The sequence below is a fragment of the Penicillium cosmopolitanum genome (genome assembly GCF_028827165.1).
Source record: "Penicillium cosmopolitanum strain IBT 29677 chromosome Unknown utg000009l:1.0-9042332.0:1.0-9050551.0, whole genome shotgun sequence".
Taxonomy (NCBI): Eukaryota; Fungi; Ascomycota; class Eurotiomycetes; order Eurotiales; family Aspergillaceae; genus Penicillium; species Penicillium cosmopolitanum.
This window is the reverse complement of record NW_026622679.1, coordinates 6978765-7006532: the sequence shown is the minus strand read 5'-3', so window position 1 is coordinate 7006532 and position 27768 is coordinate 6978765. Positions and strand designations below refer to the sequence as shown.

General features: G+C 49.0%; 8 protein-coding genes across 8 annotated transcripts; 6 read left to right on the top strand and 2 right to left on the bottom strand.

The window, feature by feature from the left end:
* Nucleotides 1–797: 797 nt before the first annotated feature.
* Nucleotides 798–2702, top strand: N7509_010703 (glycoside hydrolase family 47 protein; the record flags this gene model as incomplete). Its single annotated transcript, XM_056635340.1, has 3 exons — nt 798–2284; nt 2342–2599; nt 2657–2702. 3 exons carry the CDS (start codon nt 798–800, stop codon nt 2700–2702), a joined length of 1791 nt encoding a protein of 596 aa, XP_056485960.1.
* Nucleotides 2703–2826: 124 nt separating this feature from the next.
* Nucleotides 2827–4611, bottom strand: N7509_010702 (Multicopper oxidase type 3; the record flags this gene model as incomplete). Its single annotated transcript, XM_056635339.1, has 2 exons — nt 2827–3632; nt 3690–4611. The coding sequence occupies 2 exons, from the start codon at nt 4609–4611 to the stop codon at nt 2827–2829; spliced, it is 1728 nt and encodes a 575-aa protein (XP_056485959.1).
* Nucleotides 4612–5749: 1138 nt separating this feature from the next.
* N7509_010701 (uncharacterized protein) lies at nt 5750–6448 on the top strand (the record flags this gene model as incomplete). Its single annotated transcript, XM_056635338.1, has 2 exons — nt 5750–5900; nt 6099–6448. The coding sequence occupies 2 exons, from the start codon at nt 5750–5752 to the stop codon at nt 6446–6448; spliced, it is 501 nt and encodes a 166-aa protein (XP_056485958.1).
* Nucleotides 6449–6900: 452 nt separating this feature from the next.
* Nucleotides 6901–8623, bottom strand: N7509_010700 (uncharacterized protein; the record flags this gene model as incomplete). The annotated part of the gene is made up of 5 exons (XM_056635337.1): nt 6901–7720; nt 7782–7924; nt 7978–8202; nt 8259–8363; nt 8429–8623. 5 exons carry the CDS (start codon nt 8621–8623, stop codon nt 6901–6903), a joined length of 1488 nt encoding a protein of 495 aa, XP_056485957.1.
* A 1833-nt stretch (nt 8624–10456) lies between these two features.
* N7509_010699 (putative GABA permease) lies at nt 10457–12426 on the top strand (the record flags this gene model as incomplete). Its single annotated transcript, XM_056635336.1, has 6 exons — nt 10457–10615; nt 10774–10931; nt 10993–11075; nt 11143–11544; nt 11595–11920; nt 11986–12426. 6 exons carry the CDS (start codon nt 10457–10459, stop codon nt 12424–12426), a joined length of 1569 nt encoding a protein of 522 aa, XP_056485956.1.
* A 1695-nt stretch (nt 12427–14121) lies between these two features.
* Nucleotides 14122–16237, top strand: N7509_010698 (FAD binding domain protein; the record flags this gene model as incomplete). The annotated part of the gene is made up of 3 exons (XM_056635335.1): nt 14122–14125; nt 14258–16167; nt 16226–16237. The coding sequence occupies 3 exons, from the start codon at nt 14122–14124 to the stop codon at nt 16235–16237; spliced, it is 1926 nt and encodes a 641-aa protein (XP_056485955.1).
* Nucleotides 16238–17332: 1095 nt separating this feature from the next.
* N7509_010697 (pyrroline-5-carboxylate reductase family protein) lies at nt 17333–18273 on the top strand (the record flags this gene model as incomplete). The annotated part of the gene is made up of 2 exons (XM_056635334.1): nt 17333–17882; nt 17972–18273. 2 exons carry the CDS (start codon nt 17333–17335, stop codon nt 18271–18273), a joined length of 852 nt encoding a protein of 283 aa, XP_056485954.1.
* Nucleotides 18274–25401: 7128 nt separating this feature from the next.
* Nucleotides 25402–26478, top strand: N7509_010696 (homeobox domain-containing protein; the record flags this gene model as incomplete). Its single annotated transcript, XM_056635333.1, has 3 exons — nt 25402–25503; nt 25591–26274; nt 26338–26478. The coding sequence occupies 3 exons, from the start codon at nt 25402–25404 to the stop codon at nt 26476–26478; spliced, it is 927 nt and encodes a 308-aa protein (XP_056485953.1).
* Between the last annotated feature and the right edge of the window lie 1290 nt (nt 26479–27768).

The window sequence follows — 27768 nt, the reverse complement described above, 5'->3', positions numbered from 1 at the left end:
AAGTTAACCTGCAATTCAATCCAATCGTGTCATCACAAAAACGAGAACCGACCCACAGAGATTGACCAGCTCCGCCACACTGGCCTGAAAACCCCGTAGCCATCGGCTGGGCCACTTTTAACCCGATCAAGACAGATACAGGGGCCCGAGGTCTGTACTGACAGCAGCTCACGGGCCAATGTTGCGGATACTTTTTAATATGGCAGCTATGTACTCCGTACAGTACAGCTATGGCTAGACAGGCCTAGACTTTGCACATAAAAACGCCACATCCCAAGAATACATGTTTGGACCCTGAGAGCTCCTCCTTACGTAGGAGATCGCATATCATTTGCTTGCACGGGTAGGGAGCCACATTGCGGCCCCTTTACATGCCAAATCTCTCCAATCATCGCTCTGCTGTTGTATCTTTGGACCCGGGGACGCGTGTCAAACGACTATCAGAGACAACCCTGTCGATCAACGGAGCATCACAAACCTTGCGCCCTCCGATCCCCTCAAAGACAATTCTTGACGTGATTTTCCCACATGGTTGCACTTCTGTCATCCCTAGCTAGCTTTTGCTCTGGGGAATTTCTAGCGTTCTCGCGTGTTCAGATGTCTTCTTCTCCACCTGTGCGATGTGATAGACTGTCTACCTCTTGACTCCGTTGCTCTCTTTTTTTTTTTTTTTTTGAAGCTGTTGATGGCTTGTACACTCCTTCCCACCATCGCTATAATCATCCCATGATTGTCATTCCTTATAAAATCTCATCGAGTTATTTTTCACAGTTTTGCAGCATTATCCCACCTTCATTATGATATCCAACCGCAAAGGTCGCTCTCTCACAACCACGATATTATTTCTTTTAGTCGCCTACTTTTTTCTTGTTTGGCTGCCTCTCCACCAACTCTTCTCCCACAAAGCCCAGCCGACTGCCATAGAAAAGCAATGGCATCGGCTCAACAATATTCATATAAATAACTCAATAGAGAGGTTTCCTGTTACCTCCTACATCCCTCTACCGACATCGCCAGTATCGATTCCCCGCATTCAACACGACTTTCCTGTCGAATCGCGACGAGAGCGCAAGGCGAGGCTCAAGAAGCGGGAAACTATAAAACAAACATTCTTGCACGCGTGGAGTGGATACAAGGACCATGCGTGGATGCGGGATGAGGTCTCGCCGTCAAGTGGCAGATATGATGATTCATTTAGTGGCTGGGGGGCCACTCTCGTCGATTCCTTAGATGCCCTGGTCATCATGGGCCTCGATGACGAATTTGAAATCGCTTTGGATGCGTTGAAACGAATCGATTTCACGACTACTCCGAGCTCCTACGTCAACGTCTTCGAAATTGTTATTCGCTATATGGGGGGAATGATTGCAGCTCACGACCTTACTGATGGTAAACATCCCATCCTACTCCAGAAAGCCGTCGAGCTTGGCGAAATGATTTACAACGCATTCGATACGCATAACCGGATGCCCCAAATGCGCTGGGAGTGGTCTGAATCGGCCCAAAATCTGGAAATCCAACCTGGTGAAGTCACCAATCTCGCAGAACTAGCCTCATTGACGGTTGAATTTACCCGACTCACCCAATTGACCGGCGACCCAAAGTACTACGATGCTGTTCAGCGGATCACAGACGTACTAGAAAAGAACCAACAAGAGACTCGACTCCCTGGACTGTGGCCGACAATTGTTGACGCCGATCATCTTTGGTTCGACAACGCCGAATTCACTCTCGGTGGATGCGCCGACTCGGCCTACGAATACTTGCCAAAAGAGCATATCCTTCTCGGTGCGCAGACAGATCAATACCGCAACATGTACACCGATGCGATCGAAGCGATCAAGAAGCATATGCTATTCCGACCCATGCTCAAGGACCAAGACAAACAAATCCTCTTCACCTCAAACTTGGTAGTCAATCGAGGTGGCAGTGTTCATCAAGAACGGTTTCTCCAGGAGCACCTGAAGTGCTTCCTAGGCGGTACTGTCGGTATCGCAGCCAAGATCTTCAATCGCACCGAGGACATGTCCATCGCACGAGAGCTTACCGACGGTTGTATCTGGTCCTATGACGTCATGCCCACGGGAATCATGCCTGAAGCAATGGAGGTTGCTGCGTGCGACGACAAGGACAACTGCCCGTTCGATGATGCCAAGTGGTATGAAGGTGTGTGGGGAGACCAGCTGAAGACGGATAGCGAACGACATCAAGTGCAGAAGTTGATCAAACATGAGCGCCTCCCAGCAGGCGTGACTGTCCTCCGGGACTCGGCGTACAAGCTCCGGTGAGACATCATTCTTAGAAAGAGAGAAAACTTTCAAACTGACAATCCTTTCTACAGACCCGAAGCCCTGGAATCAATCTTTATCATGTACAGAATTACTGGCGACAAATCGCTCCAAGATGCCGCATGGCGCATGTTCAAGAACATCGACAAGGCAACACGCACCAAATTTGGACATTCGTCCATCGAAGACGTTCGTGACAGCGAGCCACAGTTGAGTGACAAGATGGAAAGCTTTTGGCTCGCCGAGACGCTCAAATACCTCTACCTCATATTTTCAGAGCCAAGTCATATTAGTCTGGATGACTATGTCTTGTAAGCAACACTATCAAAATACGTGTGACATGTTTAGGTGCTGACCAATTACTTTAGGAGTACTGAGGCCCATCCTTTCAAGCGTCCAAGCGGAGGCTTCTAAGTGCGGCCAATTGGAATATTTTGTCTTTTCTTGTCGGCAAACGATATCGGCACAGCATTTTTGAAATGAGCGAGCGACATAATTTCTATCTTCATGTCTCTATTCTATCTTCTGACACCAAACTTCAGATTCCATCATCATCCTGCTCAAGCGTGGCTTCCGTCGTATATGTAGTCCAGTTCTCACAAGTAGAGTTGAGAGTACTATAGTTAATTAGCTTACGGGCTTCTTCCCAGCGTTCCAGGAACTGGATCGCGAAGCCTTCTTCCGTGTGCCAGCCAATATGACAGTGCATAAGCCATGCCCCGGGATTGTCAGTCTTGAATGCCACGACAAGGTAACCCGAACTAGGCAGTATTGCGGTGTCACGACGTGGTGGGTTGGTTAGAGTGGTTATGTCCGACGAACTGTATGTTCCAATTCCCTGAGCAAGAATGAAAAAGTCATGGCCGTGGAGGTGGATAGGATGAGGAACAGCAAGGGTCGTCTCAATCACCACATAAGACCACTCATCGGCTCGAGGAAGGTGTACCACGCCACTAGTGTTGGTGAACGAGGTATTATTGTTCCAGATCTGGAGCAGAGTGGGGTTATCCCAGTAGACTTGCATTGAGGTCGCATTCATTTTCCAACGGAAGAAATTCTCAGAATTGGTTCCCAGCGTGACAGGCTCACTAGCATTGTAATACGGCAACGATGCACTCTGTGATAGGGAGGGAACCAAATAAGACGAGTCCATATCATCGCAACTATCTGTATAGGAGTATGCGGATGTGGTAGGTGTCGAGGGACTGCTGCCGTAGTACACTATTCCTTTGATGTTGTTCGTGCTGTCATTATCCGAGCATGCTGACTGGGGGATTGCGCGCATCCAGAAGCTCTCATTCCCGGTGGATTGATCTGCGTTGACAACAATATCGTATCGTTGACCTATACGCGAATCCGTTAGCGCTATTCCAGGAAAACAGAAGATTAGTGTTTGCATACCCATTGCTATGCTCAGAACTGTCGTGTTGAAAGGCTCGATGGGAACAAGATCCATGGCAATGACAGTGAGAGTATGGTTGTCAATTGAGAATTTGAAGTGTGTATCAACAGCGGCATTCACCAAGCGGAAGCGATACGATGTATCGGCCGTAAATGAGGTGTTAAAACGATATCCCGTTTGGCTTGTTGAATTATCGTCTCCGTATACGTTGGTGCCGTTAATCAATCCATTGTCCAGGGTTGGAGGTCCATTTGACTGAGCCGAATCGTACATCTCATCAACGGTTTGATGGGTCCAGTCATTCAAAAATAACACTCCTTTGTCCTCATCATAGTTCCCGGATGCCGGGCCATTGATTATAATGCCCCCGAAGACACCCTCCCAGGCTTGCAACCCAATATGCGAGTGATACCAGGTTGATCCATACTGAGTAGCTCTCCATTTGTAGGTCGTTGTTTTGCCTGGTGCCGTAGGGCATTGGGTAATGGAAACAACACCGTCATTTGGGTTGGTGTAGTTCTGACGAATACCGTGGAAGTGGATACTGGATCCGTTCTTTGCAGAGGTAAGGCTATTTGTCACATGCACAACAACATTGTCACCCCAGTCAGCTTGAATTGTCGGGCCGGGGATTGAGCCGTTGACTGCCATGGCTGTTCGGGAGTACCCGTCAGGAGCGACTGTGACCTCTTGAATATCGAAATAGTACTCCCGAGTCACCCCAGTATCTGGCACAACATCGTAGTAATTTGTGCTCAAATCATAGTTGCACCAAGTCTGTCTATCGCTAGCGGAGTTTCCTGAGCAAGTATCGCGCCTGTGAGAGACATGTCGTGCCCAATAAGGATTATTTTTACGGCCATGCATAGATGTAGCCGAGCCGACTCCCACGAGCGCAACAAAGAATGAGAAGTATCTCATGGCGCACGAAGAAGTTTTGGCCACTTTATAAAAAGAAAGTAAAAGAAAATAAGTAGTGGCTCGGTATAGAAATTGTGCAGAAGAAAGCGAATGACTGGTTTCAAAGAACAACTAGAGCATTTGAATAATCTACAGAGCTTTATAGAAGATGGATAGGTTGCATTGGCCAGTACAGCAGGACTTTTTTATGTCGCGTGTCCCATATAATATTACCTATGATCGTTCAACTCGTGGGGCTGAATGCGATAGAGAGGTTTGGTTTCGTATATCTCGTTTTTTATTGGCTTCCATTATGCATGACATGCCAAGGGACCACCGAAGAAAGTTTGGAGGCGTAATCATTTTGACGTTGACACTCGGAGAGGCTTCGGAGACAAGTCAATTGGCTAGTTATTTTTATTTTGTCCGGACTTTTGAACTTTTGGCCTAAAAGTTGGCATTCTGCAAACCCGATCCGGTCAAATCTGCATAATGGTGGACCGGCAGCAGTCTGGATCCTACCTGGACGGGTCTTAGAAGTACAATTGCGCGGCATCAGAATCAGTGAAAGAACCTGATGTTTCGAAAGGTGTTTGCTTGAAACAATTTCAAACCTTTATTCTGGTACCTATCAATTCCATAAATCAATGATGAGATTTTGTCTCTTGAGATAATTGTCTTCTATATTTGCAAGGTCGGGAACTTAAAGCGCATTGGAAACAAGCATCTTGATACCACTGCGTCCAAGCCCGTAATACTCAGAATTATTATCATGGGGCAAAATAACACTAAGCTTTACCTTTCCCCATAAGCTTACTGGGACGAGCCGGGTGGCTTCAGGTACCCGCAGCAATACCGAGACAGACGTCAGCTAACGCGCGGCCCGGGTATCAAATTCTCCCGCACTATCAACGTAAACATTCAAGGTGCAATAGGTCAATTGTATTCGCGATAGCCCGATGTCTCCGAATTGAGTTTATTAGACTATTATACTATTGCCTAACGGGTAGCCTGACACGGTCCAACGCTTTAAATACCGCGCTCCTAGTACTAATGAACTTGGTCGAATCTACAGCTAAGATATTTAGACCACCGATATTTATAGCTTGAATATTCATTCCTTCAAATTTTTTTCTCCATCACTTTTCTCAAATTCTCAATGTTCATTTCTTCGATCACTCTTGCGGCTCTCGGCCTTATAGGCTCGGCCTCTGCATTGGCCACCCGTGATGCTCCGGATGTGAATGAAGAGTTTGGATTGTATGCCTACGGCGACTCTATCGGCGGGCTTTCACTTTTTTACGCCGAAGGTTCGATATCTTTTAAACGCTCAGGTAGTCAGACATTGAGTGTGGGCTAATAAGTTCACAGGCAAGGCCATGATTGGTGATCCTACCAACTCGACTGCCGCGGATGCAGCCCCTGTTTCTTGTAAGAACATGAACCTAGATATTCGCAATTATGAACAATGGAATTAACTTGAACATCTAATACTTGAAAAAATATAGTTACCCGCGCTTCGGCATCCTCCTCCAGTTCCTGGATTGCTAACCCGAACGTGACGACTACAAACGCCAATTACAGTTGGTCAGATGAGATGCTCTATGTCCCTAGCTCTTCTTCTTCCTCCCACGAAATGGGCTTTACTTCCAAGAAAATGACAAATGAGACCACTACTGGATTCATTTTTTACGGACAGTGGGTGATGGTGGAAAATGACTCCGGTGACATCTCTTCTAGCTTTTACATCCGATCGTCTTCCGCGGGTGAAGGGATTTACTCTCTGGTCTGGAATGTCACTGACGATGATACTGTGATTCCGATCTCGTTGCGCTCTGCTAAGCCGTCTAATGCCTGAGACTAGCACTTTTCAAGTAGTAATGGGGCCTGGTCTATATAGTGCTAGAATGTACTAGTCGTTCCTATATTATTACTACCACGCCATTACTAGTATTCCATAAAGTATCTGACGAAAAAAGTCTTCCAGGGCTTTATAGAACTGGCAATGTAATCGTTTGATAGAAGTTACTACTAGATGTTACCAAATCACCAATAGATCGTGACTATCATCGTTGCTTCGCTCCAACTTGAAATGTGCTTCCAAGATTCCAAGGTTTATATTTAGTCTGTATTGTCCCAAAAATGTCATCAGCGGACGATACATGATTGGATAACAAGAAATTTTGGTTCAGTAGTATGGGGATTCTATGTGAATTATTATGGAAGTGAGGTTAGAGTTATTGATAAATGGAATTCTCCCCGATGTATATACTGCCGTGTAAAAATTTATCTATCTGGTGCCCAGGTGGCTTAAACGTAAGCCACTGCATCAGTGGAACTCTTCTTAGAAGGCCCTTGTCCTCTCCGACGCGCATCATCATACTCATACTGAATTGAGTAGCCGACCTCTTTCCGAATGACCATTCTATCGGAATCGTCACTCTCGACTGTGACCTCACTCTGCTGGCGACCATGTTGCCGATGAAGTTGAGGCATGAGTTCAATTGCATCGGTGTCTAAAAGGGACTGGTCAGGCGCTTGCCTCCTGGTCCCTTCTTTTCCTCTCTGCGGTTTCGGAAGCGGCGGCATACTCGGCTCACCCAGAGGGAACATTGATCGTCGTTGAGGTGTGCGGACTGCAGATTCTCGTTCTTGGGGAGAAGCCTGTTTCTGCTTTCTCCGGGGCATCTCTGGATCCTGAATGATGGGCTGTATATTCCCGGCTTGACAAAGGTTTTCCTTCGACGAGGAGTGTGGGATCGCATAGGACTTAGACCAAGGTGGAGTTGCCGCCGTCCCTGCTCTTTTCCTTTGTATCCGCGACATTGACATTGACCTCGATGCTGAGTGTGAATTCGATCCTGACCCTGAGTTAGATCCTGATTTCGAGCTTTCTTTTGTACCGCGAGATCTGGATGCGCTGCTTTCTAATGTCGAGTCCCCCGCGGTCCCATAGTTTGTGCTGACGGCTGCCATAAATGGACGAAGGCAGAAGACGCTGCAAGCGACCAGTGCGTAATGGACTTGGACTTGAAGCCAGAGAGACGGTTCGATCGCTGCGACGGTAACATCCGTTTCACCGAGTGCTGCGTGTAATTTTGTGATATGGAGAATTGTGAATACTATTAGTCTAGAGGTTGAATGACATCAGTCAGTATATCAATAGAATGATTCTCACGAGAACGGCTTACGGAAAGCGGAAGATGAAAGCAAATCCAATAGTGAGCTTGCGCCTCAGATTCATAAAAAGCCCCTTTAGAAGGGCAACGGCGAGTACGAAAATTATGAGCTCTGTTATCGCGTCCACGGCAGCAATGAACTGCCAACGTTGGTACTAAGAATTATATTAGTGTATGATCAAATGTCTGTGGCAAATCAGAAACAAACCAGATTCCGGCATTGCCCTCCTTGTGATCTCCATGGCTTGTTAAGCTCGCAGTTGACCAGAATAATAAACACCGCTGGAATCAGCCAAGCTGTACATAGAACCAACGTAGCCGCAGAAGCTCTGTTGTGTTGTTTTTGTGGAGTGAGTCGGAAGTAGATAGCAATCACACAGCATTTAGAAAGGTAAATGATGATCAATGCGAAAACATCACTTGTCGCAACTAGCTAAGTTAGAAGTAAGTTAGCCTTCTCGATCAAGATTGCGCTGGGACTGAGCTTACTGCTTGAATTTGATTCAGCCGACTTTCGTCCAGCAAAGTAATCGATGTACCAAATCCTCTAGAACAGGCGTAAAAAACCAGTATGGACTGCAATATAGCCAGTACCTAGCGTACGGGATAATTTTAGCCATTGCACAGTGGACCACTCCTTCGACTGCTTCAGAACTCACTGTCGCCCCCAATAACACAAAGTCATCTCGTGCAAAAGGCGGAATTAGATATAGTCGAACATAGAGCCTAATCTGAAAGCACACCAACGATATCACCAGTCCCAGCGCCGTCGTGATAATGATGTATGCAGCACGGTGGTATTCGTCGATGACCTCAAAGGGCGGCGACTGTCCTGGTGGCACATAGGGGCCCATCACGGGGAATCTGGGAATTCACTTGAGCGAACGACACCTTGTATCATGAGGAAAGACGATGAGTGAATGGAGCTTATGAAAAGGACCGTGAATGTGGAGCAGACACGCCCATGTGCGCAGAGCGGGACTCGAAGGGGAGGGCAGGCCGACTCAAAATCGATATATATACCTAGGTGCCGCGCAGCAATCACTTAGTGTGATGACTCGGATTATATTTGACGAAAGACGAAGAGGCCGCTATAGCGAATGGAGAGGGCCGATCTACCAGGGATTCATAGAGACCACGCAATCAATATTTGACATCGACCGGTAAGACTCAGTCGGTTCGAGGAGCACTGGGACAAGATGAAGCAGGAAGCTCCATCGAGGAAAGAGCACCAGCTACGCTCACTCTGATTATGCTTTCCCACGCCGAGAAGAGTCCAGCGTGACATACTACATAGTATTACCATCGAGACATCCCTTTCTAGACAAGAATGAACTAAAATAACAATAAAAGAAGTCAAGAAGGAAAAAAAAGAAAAGAAAAGCCAGAAGAAGAAGCAATACTATGCACGATATGCTAAAATTGTGTATCTCCAGCTAGCAATCTTTCTGATATAACTCTCTTGGAACAAGGCATAGCAGTCTCCCCTCACGTCTGAGACCACCTGCGACGGTATGACAGTCTCTTTCCAATCCCTCGGCCCGACGCCAATACTGGAAATCAACCAGCATGCCAGCTCTGTGCTCGTGGGTCCACAGGGCAGCTTTCCGATAGGACCATGTGGCTGTTCCCCCTTTGGACAAACATGCGAGGGGTGGCGCACTTAGCCGGCGCATCCTCCCTTGGCCGGCTCGGTTTGCAGTGTGCTGATTTTCGTTTGGCTAAGCATCAAGGGATGGGATCATGATTCACGCAGGGATCTGCCATTAGCGTGGGTGATAGGTCACAAACTCGGGTGTTGGATCTGCTTTGCCGGCGCGGCGTTCCCAGCGGGGCGCAGGGCAAAAGCTATCGATTCCTTTCGAAGTATATCCCAGTTATCGCAGATACAATTTGTTTACCAGTTGAAACCTCACACAAATCTTGGAAGCAGACAGGAATTCAAAAGCAATTGTCTGCACACCTGGCAATAAATGAGGCTCCAGAATAAATCTCACACGTCGATTTTTATCGATAATACTTAGTTGCCTGCTCGTAAGGGACAAATGCAATCTTCCCCCTTGGCATGCAAGGCGCCGATAGCTTCATCGCCCATTCTTCAACACCCTCCGAAATTCAAGGGGGAACCGACCGTCCTCCGTCCACAGTCCCATCGAGAATGAAATCTCGAAGCGGTCCATGCTCAGTGCAACATGCCCCCTTCTCGTCCTCTCAATCAAACATTCGATGTGTCATGCAAATCGTCTGGAAATCTGCTAGTAGCACCCTCTCTCCCCGGGCTTTTGCCCACATGGCTGGCGCGCGAGAATTCTTCCTAGCCACGCCTTGCTCCCACGTCGATACCACGCTCGAATCCTGCCAGTCGATTGCCCCAATGCGCCCGGTATGATCTCAGTTTGTTGGCCCTTCTCCTGGGAACTGCTATTTTGGGTTACGGCTCTTTGCTAGTAACTTTGACTTCGCGGTCTCTTTCTTCCGGCTCTAGGAGCCCTCATCTTTCCTTCTTTTATTTCTAATTTGCAAATACTATCTAGCTTAGACGGTCGTGCGACGTGCGATATCTTGTGCCGCTGCGCTGAGAAAGATCATTCTCATTCTTGCCTGCTGGCGCGATTTTTGTGATTGTCATTCGATCATCATCTTCGACTTGTCCAGTCTAGGCCGGATTTGGCTCCCACGCCAGAAAGATGGTGCATACCTATAGGTCAGGGAACGACTCGCAGATGACGGACACGCTCACTGATCTGGAGGACTTTCCTCAGAAGGGCCTCGTCGCGCCCCGATATATGGGGACATTGGCTGACCAGAAGGATATGAGTGCGCTTGGACGAGTCCAGGTTCTGCGAGTAAGCATCGGCTGCGAATTTGTTTATCTGATGAAGTGGCTAACGCGTGGAAAAAGAGAAATTTCAAATTTATTTCCATTGTTGGATTTGGCTGCACGTTGATCTGCACATGGGAGGTTATCTTGACGTTTGTCACCCTTCCACATGCTTGGCCTTAGGGCAAGTTCTTGGCGGTAGATGCGCATACTTATCACGCGAACAGATTATTAGCTGCCGGCTTGACCGATGGCGGAACTGCTGGTCTCATATGGGGCTTTGTTGGTGTCTCCATCGGCTTCACCTTGGTATATGCCAGCATTTCCGAGATGGCCTCGATGTATGTGACTGCCTGTGAGATCAAGCAAGCCAACTTCCTCATGCTGACTGACGGAAAATAGGGCTCCCACTGCCGGTGGACAGTATCACTGGGTATCTGAATTTGCACCAAGAACGGGACAAAAGTTCCTTAGTTATATCACAGGTATGTGCGAATATCCGCCCTATCTCCGTTACGGGATCGATCCATGGCCTGCTAATATCAAATTCAGGATGGCTTTCTGCAATGGGATGGCAATGTGCAATTGTTTCGATCGCTTATCTCGCAGGGACTATTATCCAAGGTCTTATCGTGCTGAATCAACCGGAATACGATTTTCAGCGATGGCATGGAACAATGCTGGTGATTGCAATCTCGACTTTCTCGATTCTATTCAACACCTTCCTCGCCAAGAACCTCCCGTTCGTTGAAGGGTTGATTCTAATCATCCATGTTATCGGCCTATTTGCGATTATTATCCCACTATGGGTGCTTGCGCCGCGCAATAATGCTCATGCTGTGTTTACTACTTTTCACAACGGAGGTGGTTGGCGCGATGCCGGGACAGCGACCTTCGTTGGTCTTTCTACCACCATCACCTCGATGCTCGGCTACGACTGTTCTGTGCATATGTGTAAGTGAATGCGCCAGTTCGTGAAAACAACTTATACTTACGTGTTGCAGCCGAAGAAATTAAAGATGCGTCGGAAACACTACCTAGGGCCATGATGTCCTCTGTCGCGGTAAACGGCGTCTTGGGATTTATTATGTTGGTGACACTCTGCTTCACCTTGGGCGAAGTAGATGCGGTCCTTGAAAGCCCAACAGAATTTCCCTTTATTCAAATCTTCTATAACACGACTGGCAGTCTCGCCGCGACAAATGCAATGACTGCAGTACTGGTGGTAACACTCACCGCAAGCACGATTACCGAAGTCGCGACCGCATCGCGACAACTCTGGTCCTTTGCCCGTGACGAAGGACTCCCATTTTCGTCTTTCTTTGCATACGTGAGCACACCGGCCTAAGACTTCCGATCGTACTTTCAAACAGGCCCAGCTGACTATACTGGCAGGTTACACCAGGATGGAACATCCCTCTGAACTCGGTGATGGTATCGTTGGGGGTGACCATTTTGCTCTCGCTCATCAACATCGGCTCCGAGGTAGCTCTCAATGCGGTTATTTCGCTGACAATCACTTCGCTTCTGTCTGCATACATTATCTCGATCGGTTGCGTGCTTCTCAAGCGCCTTCGGGGTGAATCGCTTCCGCCTCACCGCTGGACACTCGGTCGATTTGGTCTGGCGGTCAACGTGGGAGCACTAGCCTTTCTTTTGCCAGTATTTGTTTTTGCCTTCTTCCCCTTGTCGACGCCGGTCACTCGTGAAACTATGAATTGGGGTGTCGTCATGTACGTTGGCGTCATCGGATCGGCGTCTCTATATTATTGGGCTAGAGGGCGGCATCATTTCATTCCGCCCGTGGCTTTGGTAAAGAGAGAAGGCACTTTCTGACCTATACAAGCTCCTTGTCACTATTATGACATGCTCACTTACCATGCCAAAATGCGAGGCTCAATGGAGGTAGAAGCGAAAACGAACCGCGCCGGAAATGACTCCGCATATCCGAGGATCAGGAGTCTTCCCCCAGGGGGCTGGCTATGATGACTATTTTTACTTTTTTTTTTTTTTTTTGGATTTATTTTTTTTCGACATGTACCTAATTTTATTCAAGACGCCTGGCTGCCCGAATATGGAGTACAGACACCAGACATCCAGCCAGGTTGATGATATGATGTGACGTCAAGTATATAGAGGGTGGACGGGGGTTAAGGCTCGGATTTTCACTTCCGACGGAATTCAATCAATCTTCCATACTTCCGACCTGGCGTGGTTCAATAATCCCTGCTACATGGCGTGATGCTAGGACCAGGGTGGTTTGAAACATGAAGAATTCGAACCGATTTCAGCCTCGGGTCTTAGTTTTATGGCCCATGACTCGTGTTTCGTTTCGGGGAAGGCATGCCCAACTCCTACCCCTAGTCTCAACCGTCTGCAAATTAAGTTATCAGATGGCCCCGTTCTGTGCCGAGCACTTCCCGAGACAGGACAGGTAGATGTCGCACAGCCTGATCCATCATCTGGTTCTTTCCATCCCGCCCAGTTCATCTCGCTTGCACGCGCGAGTCGAGCAGTTAGGGGATGATCTAGGCATCTGCAAAAGTACCCCCTTTTTCGTTTTCCGTTTTTTTCTGAGCCTCCATAGGTGTTCTAGAAAGACCCACTGGATGGGATGTCTGGAGCTAAGCCTACCGAGAGCCAAGCGACAGGGATGGGCTAGAAACCGACAGTTCGGAAAGTGGGCACAGCGAGCGAAGGAGAGTGGGGGTGAGTACTCCGTACATTGGACAATAAAAGAGAGAGTGTGAGAAAAAAGGGGGTAGAGTATGGAGTACGGAGTATGGGGATGAGGGATACGGTGAGCAGCCAATGATTATCAGATTGATTGATAACGGAATCGGTCGGCCCACTCCGGAAGTCGGCTTGCGATGGGACGAGTGGGATCATGTTGAGTTAGGGGACAGAGTAGGGTACTCGTATTGTATTATTACCAGGAGGTATTGTGAGGATGTCTATACTTTATCCAGTATACAGAATAGTGAATATGGCAGCTAGTAGTATACTATTGTAGTGACTGGCGACTATAGTATATACTACTACTACGCTCATTCCGATACCGCTCTAGGTATAACAGCCCTGGAGCCCACCACCCCAGGCTGACCAGCACACAAAAATACGGAGGGAATCACAGTAAAGTACTAGTGTACATGCACGGTCGATCTGGGGCCAACCGTGTCCCAGCTGTATCCAGTAATCAAGTCCCGATTTCATCCTTCATCCCCCTGCTACAGTAGACCTGCTTGTGTTTTAACTTTTGTGGCAAAATCAGATAATTCCCGGCCCAAATCTGGCGAGGTCTTCCGCCTCTTTTTCCTTTCCACCTTTTCCACCTTTTCCACCGAGTCTTTTGACAACCCGGTTCTTTTATTATTCTAAAAGTATCCGTTCTACTACTCTACTCTCTACTCTACTACTCTACTACATCCTCGACTACTACTCTACTACTCTCCCCTCCTCTATCTCTATCTCTCCTCCATCGCGGCGAGACCCGCGACTCCACCGGCCCTCGGTTCTTCGCTTCCGTCTGTCATGGGTACGTGTGAAATCTCTCCCCTTCCTCTCTCTCCCCCCAACCTCAACACTACAACCTCAACACTGCAATCTTCCCTCGCTCTCGCCCTCCTCTAAAGTGGACATCCCTTCTTACCTCTCCCACTTTCCATAGTCCACGCTATCGAACCCGCCATCGTTATGCCCTCCTCGACGGTGGCCCGCCCCCGCAAGGGCACTTTTCAGGAAATCCCCGTCTCCTCCACCTCTCACCCCGATAATCCGATTCCCGAAGAGCCTCGAGGCGTTCGTTCCCTCTCAATCACCGATTTCAATTTCAATGGCTCGCCTGCTTCCTCCCAAGAGACTGAATCCAGCAGCGACGATTCCCCCGCCACCCCTATCACTCCTCCCGACCTGCAGACCCTATCAATCTCAGAGGATAATGCTGGTAAACCCACCGGTCGCGCTCGTCGCGCTTCGACCATCCTGATTTCCCAGAACTCGGATGACATGCGTCGGGTATTGGAGAATGTTGGCACAGGTGGTACTCAGAAAATTGAGTCTATGTGCTGTGGTGGGGGTTGCTGCCGGGGTCGCCCCCTCCAACCTCTGGACGGTCCAATTTCTGGCTTCAATTCCATCACCGCACCAGATAATGACGCTTTTGAGAGCCTTGGTCTCAATGTCGATCTCCTCACCTTGGATAGCAACCTCTCTAACCTTGCCCCGCTCCCGGAAAAAACCGTCTCTTTCTCCCCCGCCCCCGCTCACGCCGCCGATATCCAGTTGGGCCCCGAAGATCACCCCCCACGCTTCGTACAACCCCATCCTCCCTATGAGGTGTACCGCGCTCCTCTCCACCACACCCGTGAGCTCACCAAGGGTGGGGCCGAGAAGCGCACTTATCACTTCGATATCGATGTCACCGACTACCCCGCCGAGAGCGGCATGGTCGATTTCGTCGTAGGTGGTGCTATCGGCGTTTGCCCGAAGAACAAGGATGAAGAGGTGGAGGATATACTCAATCTGCTTGGCGTTCCCAAGTCCATGCGTGACAAGAAGGTCCTCATGCGGACCACCAAGGGCCGCTGGCCCACCATCTGGGGTGACGATAAGCCCCGCGAGCTGATCACCTCTCGCCGCGAGGTCCTTAGTTGGTGTTCTGATATCCAGAGTTACGCCCCGACCAAGGCGCTCTTCCGCACCCTCGCCGAGTACACCTATGAGGAGAACGAGAGAAAGATTCTTGAATATCTCTCATCGGCCCAAGGTCAAGGTGCCTTCTGCGAACTACGCACCAGCTCCCACATCAGCCTGTCTCAGCTTCTTCACGCCTTCCCCTCCTCTCAACCCCCTCTCGACCACATTCTCTCCGTCCTGAACACTTTGATGCCCCGATTTTACTCCTTGTCCCAGGATCCCATGATCTCCTGCCAATTCAAGGGCACCGAATGCCGCCGTCTCGTGGAAGTCGCAGTCACTGTCGCCGAGTCTGATGACTGGCATAACGGTACTCGTACCGGCGTTGGATCTGGATACCTGGAGAGTCTTGCACGCAAGGCCATTGCTGCTGAAGCTCGGGGCGAAAAGCTCGATATCCACATCCCCATGTTCCGCGGTCTCATGGCCAACCCGCTTGCCACGCGCTTCGCCTCTGACGGACCCATGCTTCTCATCGGCGCTGGAGTCGGTATTGCGCCGTTCCGCGGTTTCGTTCAGCGACGTCTGCAGTCAGCCAACTGCGCCAACAAAGTTTGGGTTCTCCAGGGTGTCCGTGACTCTCTTCTCGACGAGCTCTACAGTGGTGAATGGGGTGTGCATGAGGACAAGGTTCGCACTGTCGTTCAGAGCCGTCGTGGCGAGAGCCGCTACGTTCAGGAGGAAGTTCGTCACCAAGCTGACCTTGTCTGGTACGTCATCAATGCGCTTGATGGTCGTGTCTTTGTTTGCGGTAGTGGCAAGGGTATGGGAGAAGGCGTCGAGGCTGCTCTCGTCGAAGTTGCCATGGCTAAGGGCAATCTCAACTCCGAAGAGGCTACTTTCTTCTGGCAGCGGAAGAAGGAGGCTGGCCAGTACATTGCTGTAAGTTTTCTGGCGGTGATTTGTCTCTCAAGAACCGTTTAACTAACTTCATTTCTAGGAAACCTGGTAATCTTGATTTGTTCCGAACCGGAGTCAAATTTCTACCTTTTTACATTCTTTGCTTCTGCACGTCAATCTATTAACCCTCGGCCGCCGTTCGCCATTCATCATTCATCATGCGCCATTCGATGTACATATTCGATCCTTTTTCGTCGCTTTTTCACTTTGCCTTTCTGCATTGCATTTCCCATGGTCTCATCTAACCATTCCCCTCGGTGATCACTGTGGCCGGTCCAGCAAAGGGAAACCGAACCAATCTTGTCAGGTTCCCTGTCTCACCAAATGTTTCTTCGTGTATTTTAGCGGGTCGGCTTTCTCTTTTAAACTACCTCCTTGAACTTTTTTTATGTTTTGTCTTGGTCGTCTTTGCTTGCAGTTCTTGTACTGCAAGTATCAACCTTGAAATTTCCGTCTCTGTTTCTGTAACCCGGTTTCCTTTTATCTACTTTACATTAGAGGCCCGAATATCAAAGAAGTCTTACATATACTCTCATCTGTTTTGATAGTCCTAGTTATTGGCTCCTATGACGAATTGGGGAGTGGTTGAACTTATCGCTATTGCAGTCCTACTCTCCCTCCACATGACTCGACCCTGGCTATATTTCAATCTTCCATTACCCCTCTATATACCCCACAATAGGGCGTGCGATCATCCAACCCCGGTTCCTGGCCCCCGCACTTCGCATGGGGAAATTCTACGAGGGCAAGCCGGTTGACCGGGCCGGTGCGCGATGTCGGGCTCATTACTATGAGTCACGTGGAATCGTATAAAGCCAGAGAAATGACCAATTGCTTGCTCTATTTCTCCCAATTTAAATTACTTCCTATCTTCAATTGCATCAATTGAACCTCCCAGTCCAGCTCCAGCTATCAGCTTACTACTTAGGTACCTTCCAACACTGCGGGCGGTCTGTCAACTGTCAAACGTCAACAGCGAACTCCCCTCCAGCCCCACCGATAAGCCCAACTCGATTGGAAGTGGGGGAATCAACTTGCGCCGCATCGGAGAATCATCACCTCACAACTTCTCCTCTTCCCTCTCCCTCTCTCTCCCTCTCCCTCTCGCTCCCTCCTCCACACACGAAAAGCAACAGCAACCCTCACAATGCCCTCCCTCCAACAAAGCACTCTCGCCTTCATCGGCGGCGGCAACATGGCCTCCGCCATCATCGGCGGTCTTCTCTCCAACTCCGTACCCAAAACCAACATCACCGTCTCCGAGCCATGGGAAGTGAACCGGAACAAGCTGGCCGCAACAGGCGTGAACACAACAACAGACAATGTCGTCGCAGGTGGAAGCGCAGACCTGATCATCATCGCCGTCAAGCCACAAGTCACCAAGGGCGTCTGTGAAGAGCTGGCCAAGAGCTGGGCTGGCCGTCAGTCGCTTCCCGTTATCGTCAGCATTGCTGCCGGTATCACCCTCTCTTCGTTGCAGGAGTGGTCGACCACCCCCGATGGTCGCCGTCCTCATGTTGTTCGCGTCATGCCGAACACCCCCGCCCTCGTGGCTGAGGGTGCCTCGGGCGCGTTTGCTTCCGCTGATGTCACCCCCGAGGAGAAGGATCTTGTCAATGAGTTGTTGGGCAGTGTCAGCAAGGCGACGGAATGGGTTGATAAGGAGGACTTGTTGGATGTTGTTACTGGGTTGTCGGGTGGGTTTTCGCTTCCACTTCCACTTCTACTCCCTGCTGCTGCTTCTGCTTTTGCTGCGATTCGTACTGACAATTCAATCACTGAACAGGATCCGGCCCCGCATACTTCTTCGCCATGGTCGAGCACCTCGTCGCAAGCGCCACTGCCCTCGGTCTCTCAAAGGAACAAGCCACCCGCCTTGCGACGCAAACTTGTCTCGGCGCCGGCAAGATGCTGGTTACCTCAGACGAGGAGCCCGGTCAATTACGGAAGAACGTGACCAGTCCCAACGGAACGACTTTTGCGGCGCTGCAGACCTTTGAGAAGGAGGGTTTCGAGGAGATTGTTGATAAGGCTGTTAAGTCTGCGACTGATCGGGCGGCGGAGTTGGGTAACACCCTTGCTAAATAGATTGTTTATAGAAGCGGAAGAGGCAAAATGATATTATCGAAATGCATCAATCTTTCTTTCAAAGTGTTTGGTTTTTATCAGGGTATATTGTTGATTCAATTCCAAATTGCTGGTTGAACACGCTAACCCCGAGTGTCAATTTGTAATATATTAGTACTAATACTCGACGCAGGTCACTGCCAATTGAGCTTTTCAAGTTTCAGAAACCGACTCAGCCAGTTTAATTAGACTCGGGCATAGCTAGTCGGAACACTGGCAGCTCTCGCTATGCGTTGATTTCCATTGGATGGAACGAATCTGACAATCACACACTAATCAAGCCACGAACAGCGTCATGCCGTCGAGGTGGTTTTCTTCGTGCACATAACTACCTGTCTATTCTGTACCTAGTACGGATTTGGAAGAGACTGCAGCATTGGATTCTCTCACCTTCGACAACTCGAGTTGACACAAGTACTATGTACTAGTACTAGTATCTAGCTGCACCTGTTTCCGACATTGCCCCGGTAGAAGCTCTCGCTCTCGCTCACAGACTTGGCCTTCCCAGGTAGGCATGTTCGGCCGATCCATTTCTGCAATATTTCAAGTTATTTAGATGCTTACGGACTGCAGGTTCTGAAAAGGACCACGGATACCTGTCATACTGCCTGAATTACAAATTCGGGTTGGAGATACAATGCAACCGTCTGGGCAATTTTTAATTTCCGTGCTCGCTCACAACTAACGGCATGAGGTGATGCTAGTACCATCTACGGAGTAGGGATGAAAGAGTTCTAGTCTGGTACTAGTCTCCTCCAGAGCTTGATCGATGCAACTGTGACGAGGTGAATTGGATTTAGGCGAAGACAATCTCGATTCAGAAATTGGCCTCCAAGGTTGTGCAAACTTGGAGGCTATACTGATGGACTGGGTGTGTATAGTATATTAGTATTGTGCAAACTACTAAGTAGTAGTAGTAAAACAGGGGCTTCATCCAAAGCCGACGAGACCTGGAACTTGAACCAGAGTGTTACCTAACTAGTGCTAGTACTACTACTAGTACGGAGTATGTAGGTACGATCTGTAGTGTGATAGTGTGATGTAAAATGGAATTCAAAAACGCTACATCCTGGCCACGCAATTCTCGGTAAGTGGGCAGAGAGTCAGAGAAAAAGAACGAGCCAGGATTATCCTAGCATCGGTCAACCCCTCAGCAGAACCAAATAACCGCCAGCCCCGACACCGATTAAAGCCGAGCAGGTCATTGCGCATCAACATGTTTGCTTATTCTTGATATCACGTAGCTGGATCCTGTGCAGGCATGCACAGGATAATCCCCTGGTCTGTCATCGACTGCCACGGGATTCGCCCCTCAACGTATTGGGGCCATAACGGGGCCACATTGGACACGGCATCCTATCGGGCCAATGGCGATGACAGCTTATATGCAAGTGTCGTCCCAGTTCGAGAGGTCATCACAAATGCCGGGTCGTTGTTTAGTGAATTTGATAGTTTGTTCTTTGTTTTGTTTTGTTCTCAAAACTGGGCGTTCGGTGATTCAAGGAACGGATTGCTTCTCCATGATTGCTTTTTTCTCTCTTCAATTGTCAACGTTTCATCAAGCAACGTTGCTTATTTTATGCTGCATCGTGGGAAATTAATATGCATCAAGCACAGGCTGTTCGTGTCGTTTTGAAGGATGGTATGTGCATATGCTACTACGTGTGTAGCACGATGCTTGAAATCGCTACTGGGTGACACTTAGTCGCTCTATTCAAAAGTAATATTGTTTACTCACAAATGCCCCTGACAAGGGCGTATCCATACTAAGAGGGATTGCGAAGCCCAGCCCTGGAGTACAGCCCCTCTGTAGGTCATTGATCGTTTCATATGCAACAAGATTGGGTCGACAATCCTCCAGGCCTAGTAGCTTGCTGCCCATAGATTCAAAAAGCCTGTCGCTCAAATGATCTTGTTTAGGCCCCAACATCTACATATTTTCTACCAGAGGCAGTTTGTCACGGTCGCACCCAAGCCACGCCATGGGCTGATTGGTTACCAAATGACGTGGATTCCAGATCAGTTGTTTGTCCTGTCCAGGTGCTCGGGATGGAGCAAACATGCGCCTGCATCTGCCAACCCCAAAAATACGAATTCCACGATATGTACGGAGGGGCGGAGTATGCTTATTGAAACAAAGGAGTCTGTGGACATGTTTGATATGTACCTCGTACCAAACATCAATTGAGGTATTTGTGGCAGGCCGAACCATGGTACGAAAAAGAAAAAGTTGGAAAGACACGACCGAATGTTTGTTAAAATCTGTTTCATTTTTCTGGGTATAGGTATACAGCGGAAAAACTACGGAGAACAGGGTTCTGAATGAAGCGCAGAAAATATTATTTCTGCCCCTGACTCGATCGCCCAAGGTGATGCCAATATCGATGTCGATATAGACTTTCCTAATGTAGATGACGTGGATCCCATTCACGGGCTGTCTCGAACAAGGTTTCTTTGCTCAACGGATAGTTCCTGCGAGATCCCAGAAACCAGGAGGCTGGGACAGCCAACGAGACTAAAGTGACTGGCGACAGGAGCAGTTTGATTTCCTCCCCATATTTTCCTCGTGCCTTACTGGATGATGCCCTGCATGATCGGGCGCTCTCCTCACATTCCAGACCGATATTTACTAGGCGCCCGACATGCGGTTGAGATTTGAATCTCGCGCTGCTAAAATTCGAGCTCACACCTATGAACTAGCGGCCGCAAACTCCTCCCGGAACTGAGATCTGGATGAAATACTACCCCGTACTCCGTTGCTAGTCAGACCCTGTGACGATCCCCGCAAAACTACTGTAATTGATCGATATATTGAATCACGAATTTGAGGCGCGCTGGCCGCTTTGACCCTTCTACCCACAAGGAATTAAGGTTAGTTGGTTGCTGGCAGTGCGCGCAGACGCTCAACACATGCTACCCAATACGTAAGGTCGGCAAAAGTTATTGGTCGAGTACGAGCGATCGGCCATACCCAGGTACCGGGAAATCTGGTTGCACGATGACAAATTCCTGCATGGCGCATTGCGCTACGCTGGATCGTCTCTTCCCGTGGTTCTGGAGTAATACTTCCGGTCCATTTCCCGGGTCTGAGGATGACATTACCCGATCAAAATGGCTGCGCAAGCGCTTGATGTGAGATCCGATGATCTGCATCCCTACTCCATTTTATGCACGATCTCGGATCTTTAAGGGCATGGGTATGATGATCCGCCAGAATTCCAACTACGCTATCCATGCCTGGGGGTGGTAGGGGTGGGCCTCTTTTCCCCTTTCTATTCTTCGGCTTTTATCATTCTTCGGTTGGATCTTAGGTACGGAAAAAAGAAAAAGAAAAAGAAAAAGAAAACCACGGTCTGTCAGCAAGGCATGTAGAAAGGGAAAAGGAAAATCCACTCGAAGACTAGTGACCAAGTAATGTGAGCAGACGAGTAGTTGATGTGCGGAATACAAAAGAAATCAGATAACATTGCCGTAGGTGGTAAGGTCGCGAGTAAGGAAGCGAAATTCTTGAGCTATCCGCCGGCCTCGATCTCGCCCTTGAATGATCCGCCAATTATAAACGGAGTAGGGGCCGGCAGATAGATCCTACCACGAGGCTGGATCCAAATTCCATAGTGGCATCCGGTCTGTTCACCGAGGGGGGAAAGATCCGATTTTGATGGGTGGGTAATCCGGGATTCTTAGCCTCCGCTTGTTTGCACCATGCTGTGGCGTCGGCCAGTAACAAATTAGGATCCATAGGCTCCGGGGTTGACTCCCATTTCAGTGCGAGTACGGAGTAGTTACAGCTCGATTCCGACACTAGATTTCAAGCCCTACAAATAGGTCTACTAGCGAAAAGGTTACGAACGCATGTGCGGAGAGCGTCCGAACCTAAATTACTACATATGCATGTCCACTCATCCTCGGCAGGATCAGTGTCAAAGAGTGTCACATTGACAAGGCTACAGGGATTCTCTAACTGTGGCGAAACAAAACCGCTGCCCAACGCTGCCAGAATCCAGGGCGTTGTTGTTACTGATCTCCACCTCGGTTCTCAACTCTAAGAATAGAGCTCAAACTTCAGTTACGAGTTGGTCTCAAATCTGAGATCTCCAGGAACGCCACCACCCGAGCAATGATGAACTTGATCGAAGCCACTATGTATCCATAAAGTGGCCTCTCGGAGAGCTCGGAGAGGCTACTTCAAGTGGGCAAAGTGGATATGTATGTAAAAACCCATTGTCCTCTGTAAGTAAGTACTTCATATGTACAGGATTCGGTTCATGGATTGTAGGGCATTTGGCCGACGCATCTGAAAGGAGCCCCACCGACAGGAGGATCTTTGATGGCATTTCGGGGCCGACATCTGTATCCTGCGCCATTATTGCCTAGAGTTCCACTAAGCGGGTCCAGCGCCCAGCTTGATTTTTGGAGTTGGCGTGATGAGGGGCGGTGCTACGGCGGTGCTAAGTGAGTTAGGTCGCGTCGAGCTGAGTTGAAAGACTTTACTCCGTACGCGATACGCGAGCCGCAGAGCAAATGCTAGCGATGCTAGTGCGGATCGAAGCGGAGGAACTGCAGTGTCAGTGGTAAGAGAAAAAAGTCATGTCACATCGAGTGGTCAAATCCCGGGCCCCAACACCACGTCAGTCCGTCCACCCCAACCACTCCACCTCCCTAGCGGATGCAGAAAGGGGAAAAAAAAAGAAACATGACCACCGAAAAAAAAAAAGTAAGATATCATATGCAAGTGCACATTCGCTTGTGAATTGTACACGACATCCGCACCTACATAGGTCATTCAAGGGCACTGACCTAGGTTGGTTGTTGGTTGGTGGTTGGTCATGCTCGTGCCAATCATATGCTTGCTTGATTCATTCAGCCCTCAAAAAGAAAAGGAAAAGAAAAAAGGAATCACTGGGGATTCTCCGTGATCTGACGTACGGGAGACCAGAGCGTGGATCCGGCGCCACACATCTCGAAGGAAGTGGGGAATTACAATAGAAGAACCTCCCCTGCCCCCTCCCTTTAGGCGATCAGCCAATCTATCCATCCCTGCCCACCACCCATGGATACCAAGCCCCTCGCCCTTTCTGTGGTCGTCGATCGATCTCCGTGTCCACCGATCAGAGGGCTTGGGTTTGGGATCGATCCGAGAGTGCCCGCCATTTTTTGTCATCCCCTTTCCCCCAGCATCCAACAATCCAGAACAAGACCTTTTTGATCTGGCACCTGTGTGCGTATTGGATATGCACTCAATGGTATTGCGTCTGGCCACGGATCGAGGAAACCGGCTATCTCCTACAGGGTACTGTAGTTCTTACCCACTGGGGATAAGCTCCTCGGGATGTGCGATCTATTGGTAGCCAGTCGCAGGCCACGAACGGGCTTCTGACACCCAAGCTGGGTGGTGGAGCCCTTGGCTTAGTGATGGACATCTGGCGATCTTTTCCTTGGATTCGGGGGGTCTGAGATCCACCTGATGATGGGTTGGAGATTAGTTACTGGTTTGACTTTTACCATACACCCCGTACTCCGTACTCCGTACCGCAAACCTCTGACTGTCTAGGAACCTAAACCTAGGTCGAACATCTGGGTGAGGTCCGGTGTTTCCATTCGCGTGGGAACTGCCTTCTTTTTCTCTCTGTCTCCCTCCCCCTTCCCCCCCGAACGCTGTCACAAATTGGGGCACACCGGTCTCCACCATAAAAAGCAAATGTCTGGTTGAGTATTTGATTTAATTAACTTCAGCCTGACTCAGGTACATCGTGAATGGCAGAATGTCGTTCTCCACTTTTTGTCCTCCCTCCCACCCCCTGCCTGAGTCTGCGGCTGTTGCTGCCGGCATCCCCCCCCTCCCCCCCCTCCTTCCCCAACTTTGTCGGTATGCGGCCGGAGAGACCGAGGATTGTGACGTTCGATGTTAATAAAATAATAATATTATTTTAAAAAATCATGATTGCTATTAAAAAAAACATGATCACGTTCCCAAAATTGACATGGTAATGTCAAAATTGCGATCCGGTTTCTGAGATCGGATTTCATTGCCGTCCCAATACCGAGGTATTGGTTTTTGAAGGCGCCAATCCATGTCTGTCCCAAACTTGGATAATGGGGTAAAGAGCAAACCTAGGGTTTGGGGGTTTTCCTTTTCTTTTCACCTTTACCTTTTCTATTTCTATTTCTATTTTCATTTCCATTTCCATTTCTATGGTTAGTGCCGGGAAATCCTTTGGCCCGACGAGCAATAAATACTTTTTAAGATTATTACTAAGATTACTATTATTGTAATTATTTTTTGCAAAATTGGAAAATCAAAAAAAAAAACTAAAAGCCATGATTCGGTCTACAAATTAATAAAAATCCAATAAAAAATAATTAATTAATTACAGAATAGTGCGGGACTGGGGGGACCAGGAGTTCCTGAAGGGCCCGCCACCTGATAGATCCTGGCGCTAGCACGACGGACTATTCCAGCTTGACAGGCACCAGAAAGAGAGGTCCTTGGCACTATCTGTCAAGGTCAACCTTAAGGATGCTCCATAGGGTTCTTGATTTGCACCCCTCTTCTCCGCTCTGCATGCCTTGAGAATACGGAACAGTCCTGGTATTCCGTAGTTTGTGGCTCCAAGTACCCACTCACGCCCACGATCGTCATTTTTCTGGGCCCCCCCCTGTTCTTGCTTTTCCATGGACATGTAACAGCTGGGTCTTGCATCGGAACATGTCTTTTTTTTAAAATGTACAGCGCCCTGCATTATTTGGGACGCCCCAAATCGCTTTCTGCCCTCATTCCCCAACCTTGCATAATCTTGGCTATCCTGCGATGTCAACGTAAAATCAGCCCAGTTTCCCAGGTGAGTTAATATCCATATTCGCCCCATCTACCTTCCTCTCTTTCCTTTCCTTTCCTTTCCCTTCCCTCTCTCTCCCCTCACTCCTATTTACCTCACCTCTCTTGGATACTTGCGTGGACCAGCTTCAAGAATCACATATACCTCGCAATAAAGCCCCATTTCCATTCTAATCGCACCTCACCACCTATAGTTGTCCTTGAATTGTGCGACGCCTTGATCTTCTACATTCACGCCTCTCCATATTTCGTCTATGTCACAGTCCCGTGAGTTCGACGAGGATACCGACATGTCTCTTTCCTATGCGAGCAGAGCGCCGGCTGGAAACGCCCAACAGCTACCGTCATTTCGCGAGGTAAGACACTAGACACTGCACTTTGCGCGCGATGCGCCGCAATACTACAAAAGTACCATTGTATCTGATCGTGTGGACTCGATTTAGCTTCTCCCACCACACCTCCATGACGAAATCGATTCTTCTACATATCAACATTCTCGCCGGTCTCAAGAACGCCCTTCATCTGGCCATGAAATGGCCGCCGATGCTCGTTCGCTCCCCGGCTACCCATCAAACCCATCACCTCAAATGCCCTATAGCGAATATCCCCGCGATTACACCACACGTACCGGTGAACATCCCCCACGACCAATGAGTGACCACATGTCTATGAGAGACAACTCTCCGATGTTGCCTCCGATACGCGATCTAGGCTCTATGCCCGAACGTCAAGGTTATCCGGACAGCCACATGGCCCCTCGCTCTGACCCCTTTGCGCACGAATATCGTGGAGTTGCCCAAATGTCAGCTCCTTTGTCGGATCGCCGAAACCCTGAACCGCTCGGCGCACCTATTATGCAGGGCCAGGCCCCTCACGGACACCCAGCAATGGCCTATCAAGGAGACCTCGAACAGATTTCGCCGCAGGTGATGCCGCATCCAAATCAAGCCAACTTCGGTATCTTGGGAGACCCGGTTGACCCGAGGACAAGACGCCGGAGAGGCAACCTACCCAAGCCAGTAACGGATATTTTGCGCGCCTGGTTCCACGAGCATCTCGATCACCCTTACCCCAGCGAAGAGGATAAGCAAATGTTTATGACTCGGACTGGGCTCACAATCAGCCAGGTAAGAGCGGCATTCAATGCACCATCATCCATAACGCAGCAGCAGCTAACACCTTCCTTGCAGATCAGTAACTGGTTTATCAATGCACGACGACGGCAACTGCCTGCGCTACGCAACCAAATGCGCGGCGGAGCAGACCCAGATTCATCCCGGCAGTCTCCTTTCAGTGATATCGACGACCACCTGCCATCTCCTCACCACTAGAACTTTCTGGTTTCCATTCGACACACATACACGCGGAAGCTTCTGCTGATACGATGGCACTGGACGGCCCAACCTCGGCTTAAGCTTCCATTTTATTCTACTCCTCTTTTATTTCACGGCCTCATTTACACTTGCTACGCCTTTCGGCACACGTTACACGGCATTCGCAACGTCAGCGTTCATTTTGATTACGACCGGGAAGTTATTTCTCCCACCTATTTTCTACTATGAGTTACGGGGTCTTTTTTTGGTTTACGGCAAAGGTGGATGGATAGACTGGCATTGGCTTCTACATTCATGTTCTCTTTCTCCTATGTGTTTTTATTATGTCTTAAGATTGCTCGATCTGTTTTATTTGTTTTCTGATTTTGATTCTAAAGGGGGCCCTTGCTTGCCAAGACAAGTAAGTCCTCATGATATCGCTTTTGATACCCATTTTTACACTCTCGATGTTATGTACCAAGCGGGCCGAGTTTTGCTAGGACAGCGGGAAAGAGGTACTTCAAATCGCATGGGAATACATATTTTTTCTTCCAAGTTTCTTGCATGTCTCCGAGTCTGCTGTTGCATGGACCTCGACATTAGGCAAGGTTGCACTGCACTGGTGCCTGTCGCATCGCATCTCGCCACATCGCGTGCCTGTGTACCGCTGCGCAGGAGAACTCGAAATTGCATTACTAGGTGTCACTCGACTTTTGCAACATACGTCTAGCATAACATAGCATATATTCATTTTAAAACATTCCTATCGCCTCTATGTACATGCGAAGACAGTAGCATTTCGTGGCTCCGAATGACGGGTCGGGTATTCCGATTTTCGTACAGAGTAGTTCCTCTTGAAGTAATACACTGTCATCTCGGAAAAGCAGGCACATAATGCACCCTAATCAATTCCTACCGCCATCGCCCTGAGCAATTTCGACGATCCCGTAATATCTATTGCACGCATGACGGGAACGTGGATCATGCCTTACGAAGCGGCACGCGGTGGACCACCTGTCGAGCCAATCCAATTGCCGATCTTCAGTCCGCCTCCCCAGCTGAGAGGCGCGGGACCATTTTCAGCTTCATCATCTACCCGCGACTCCCGAAAATCCTTGAATAGTTTTGTTTCGATGGTGGGTGGCTGACACATACGAGTATTGAATCCCCCTCTAAAACAGCGGATCAACAGGGGCTTGGACTCGGGCGGAAAATAGTTGCATGCCGATATTGGGGGGGATACTGTACAAGGATGTGATTCCCTTGAAGCCAATAATCCCTGTTCTAACCCCATCCCGCAAGCGCCTT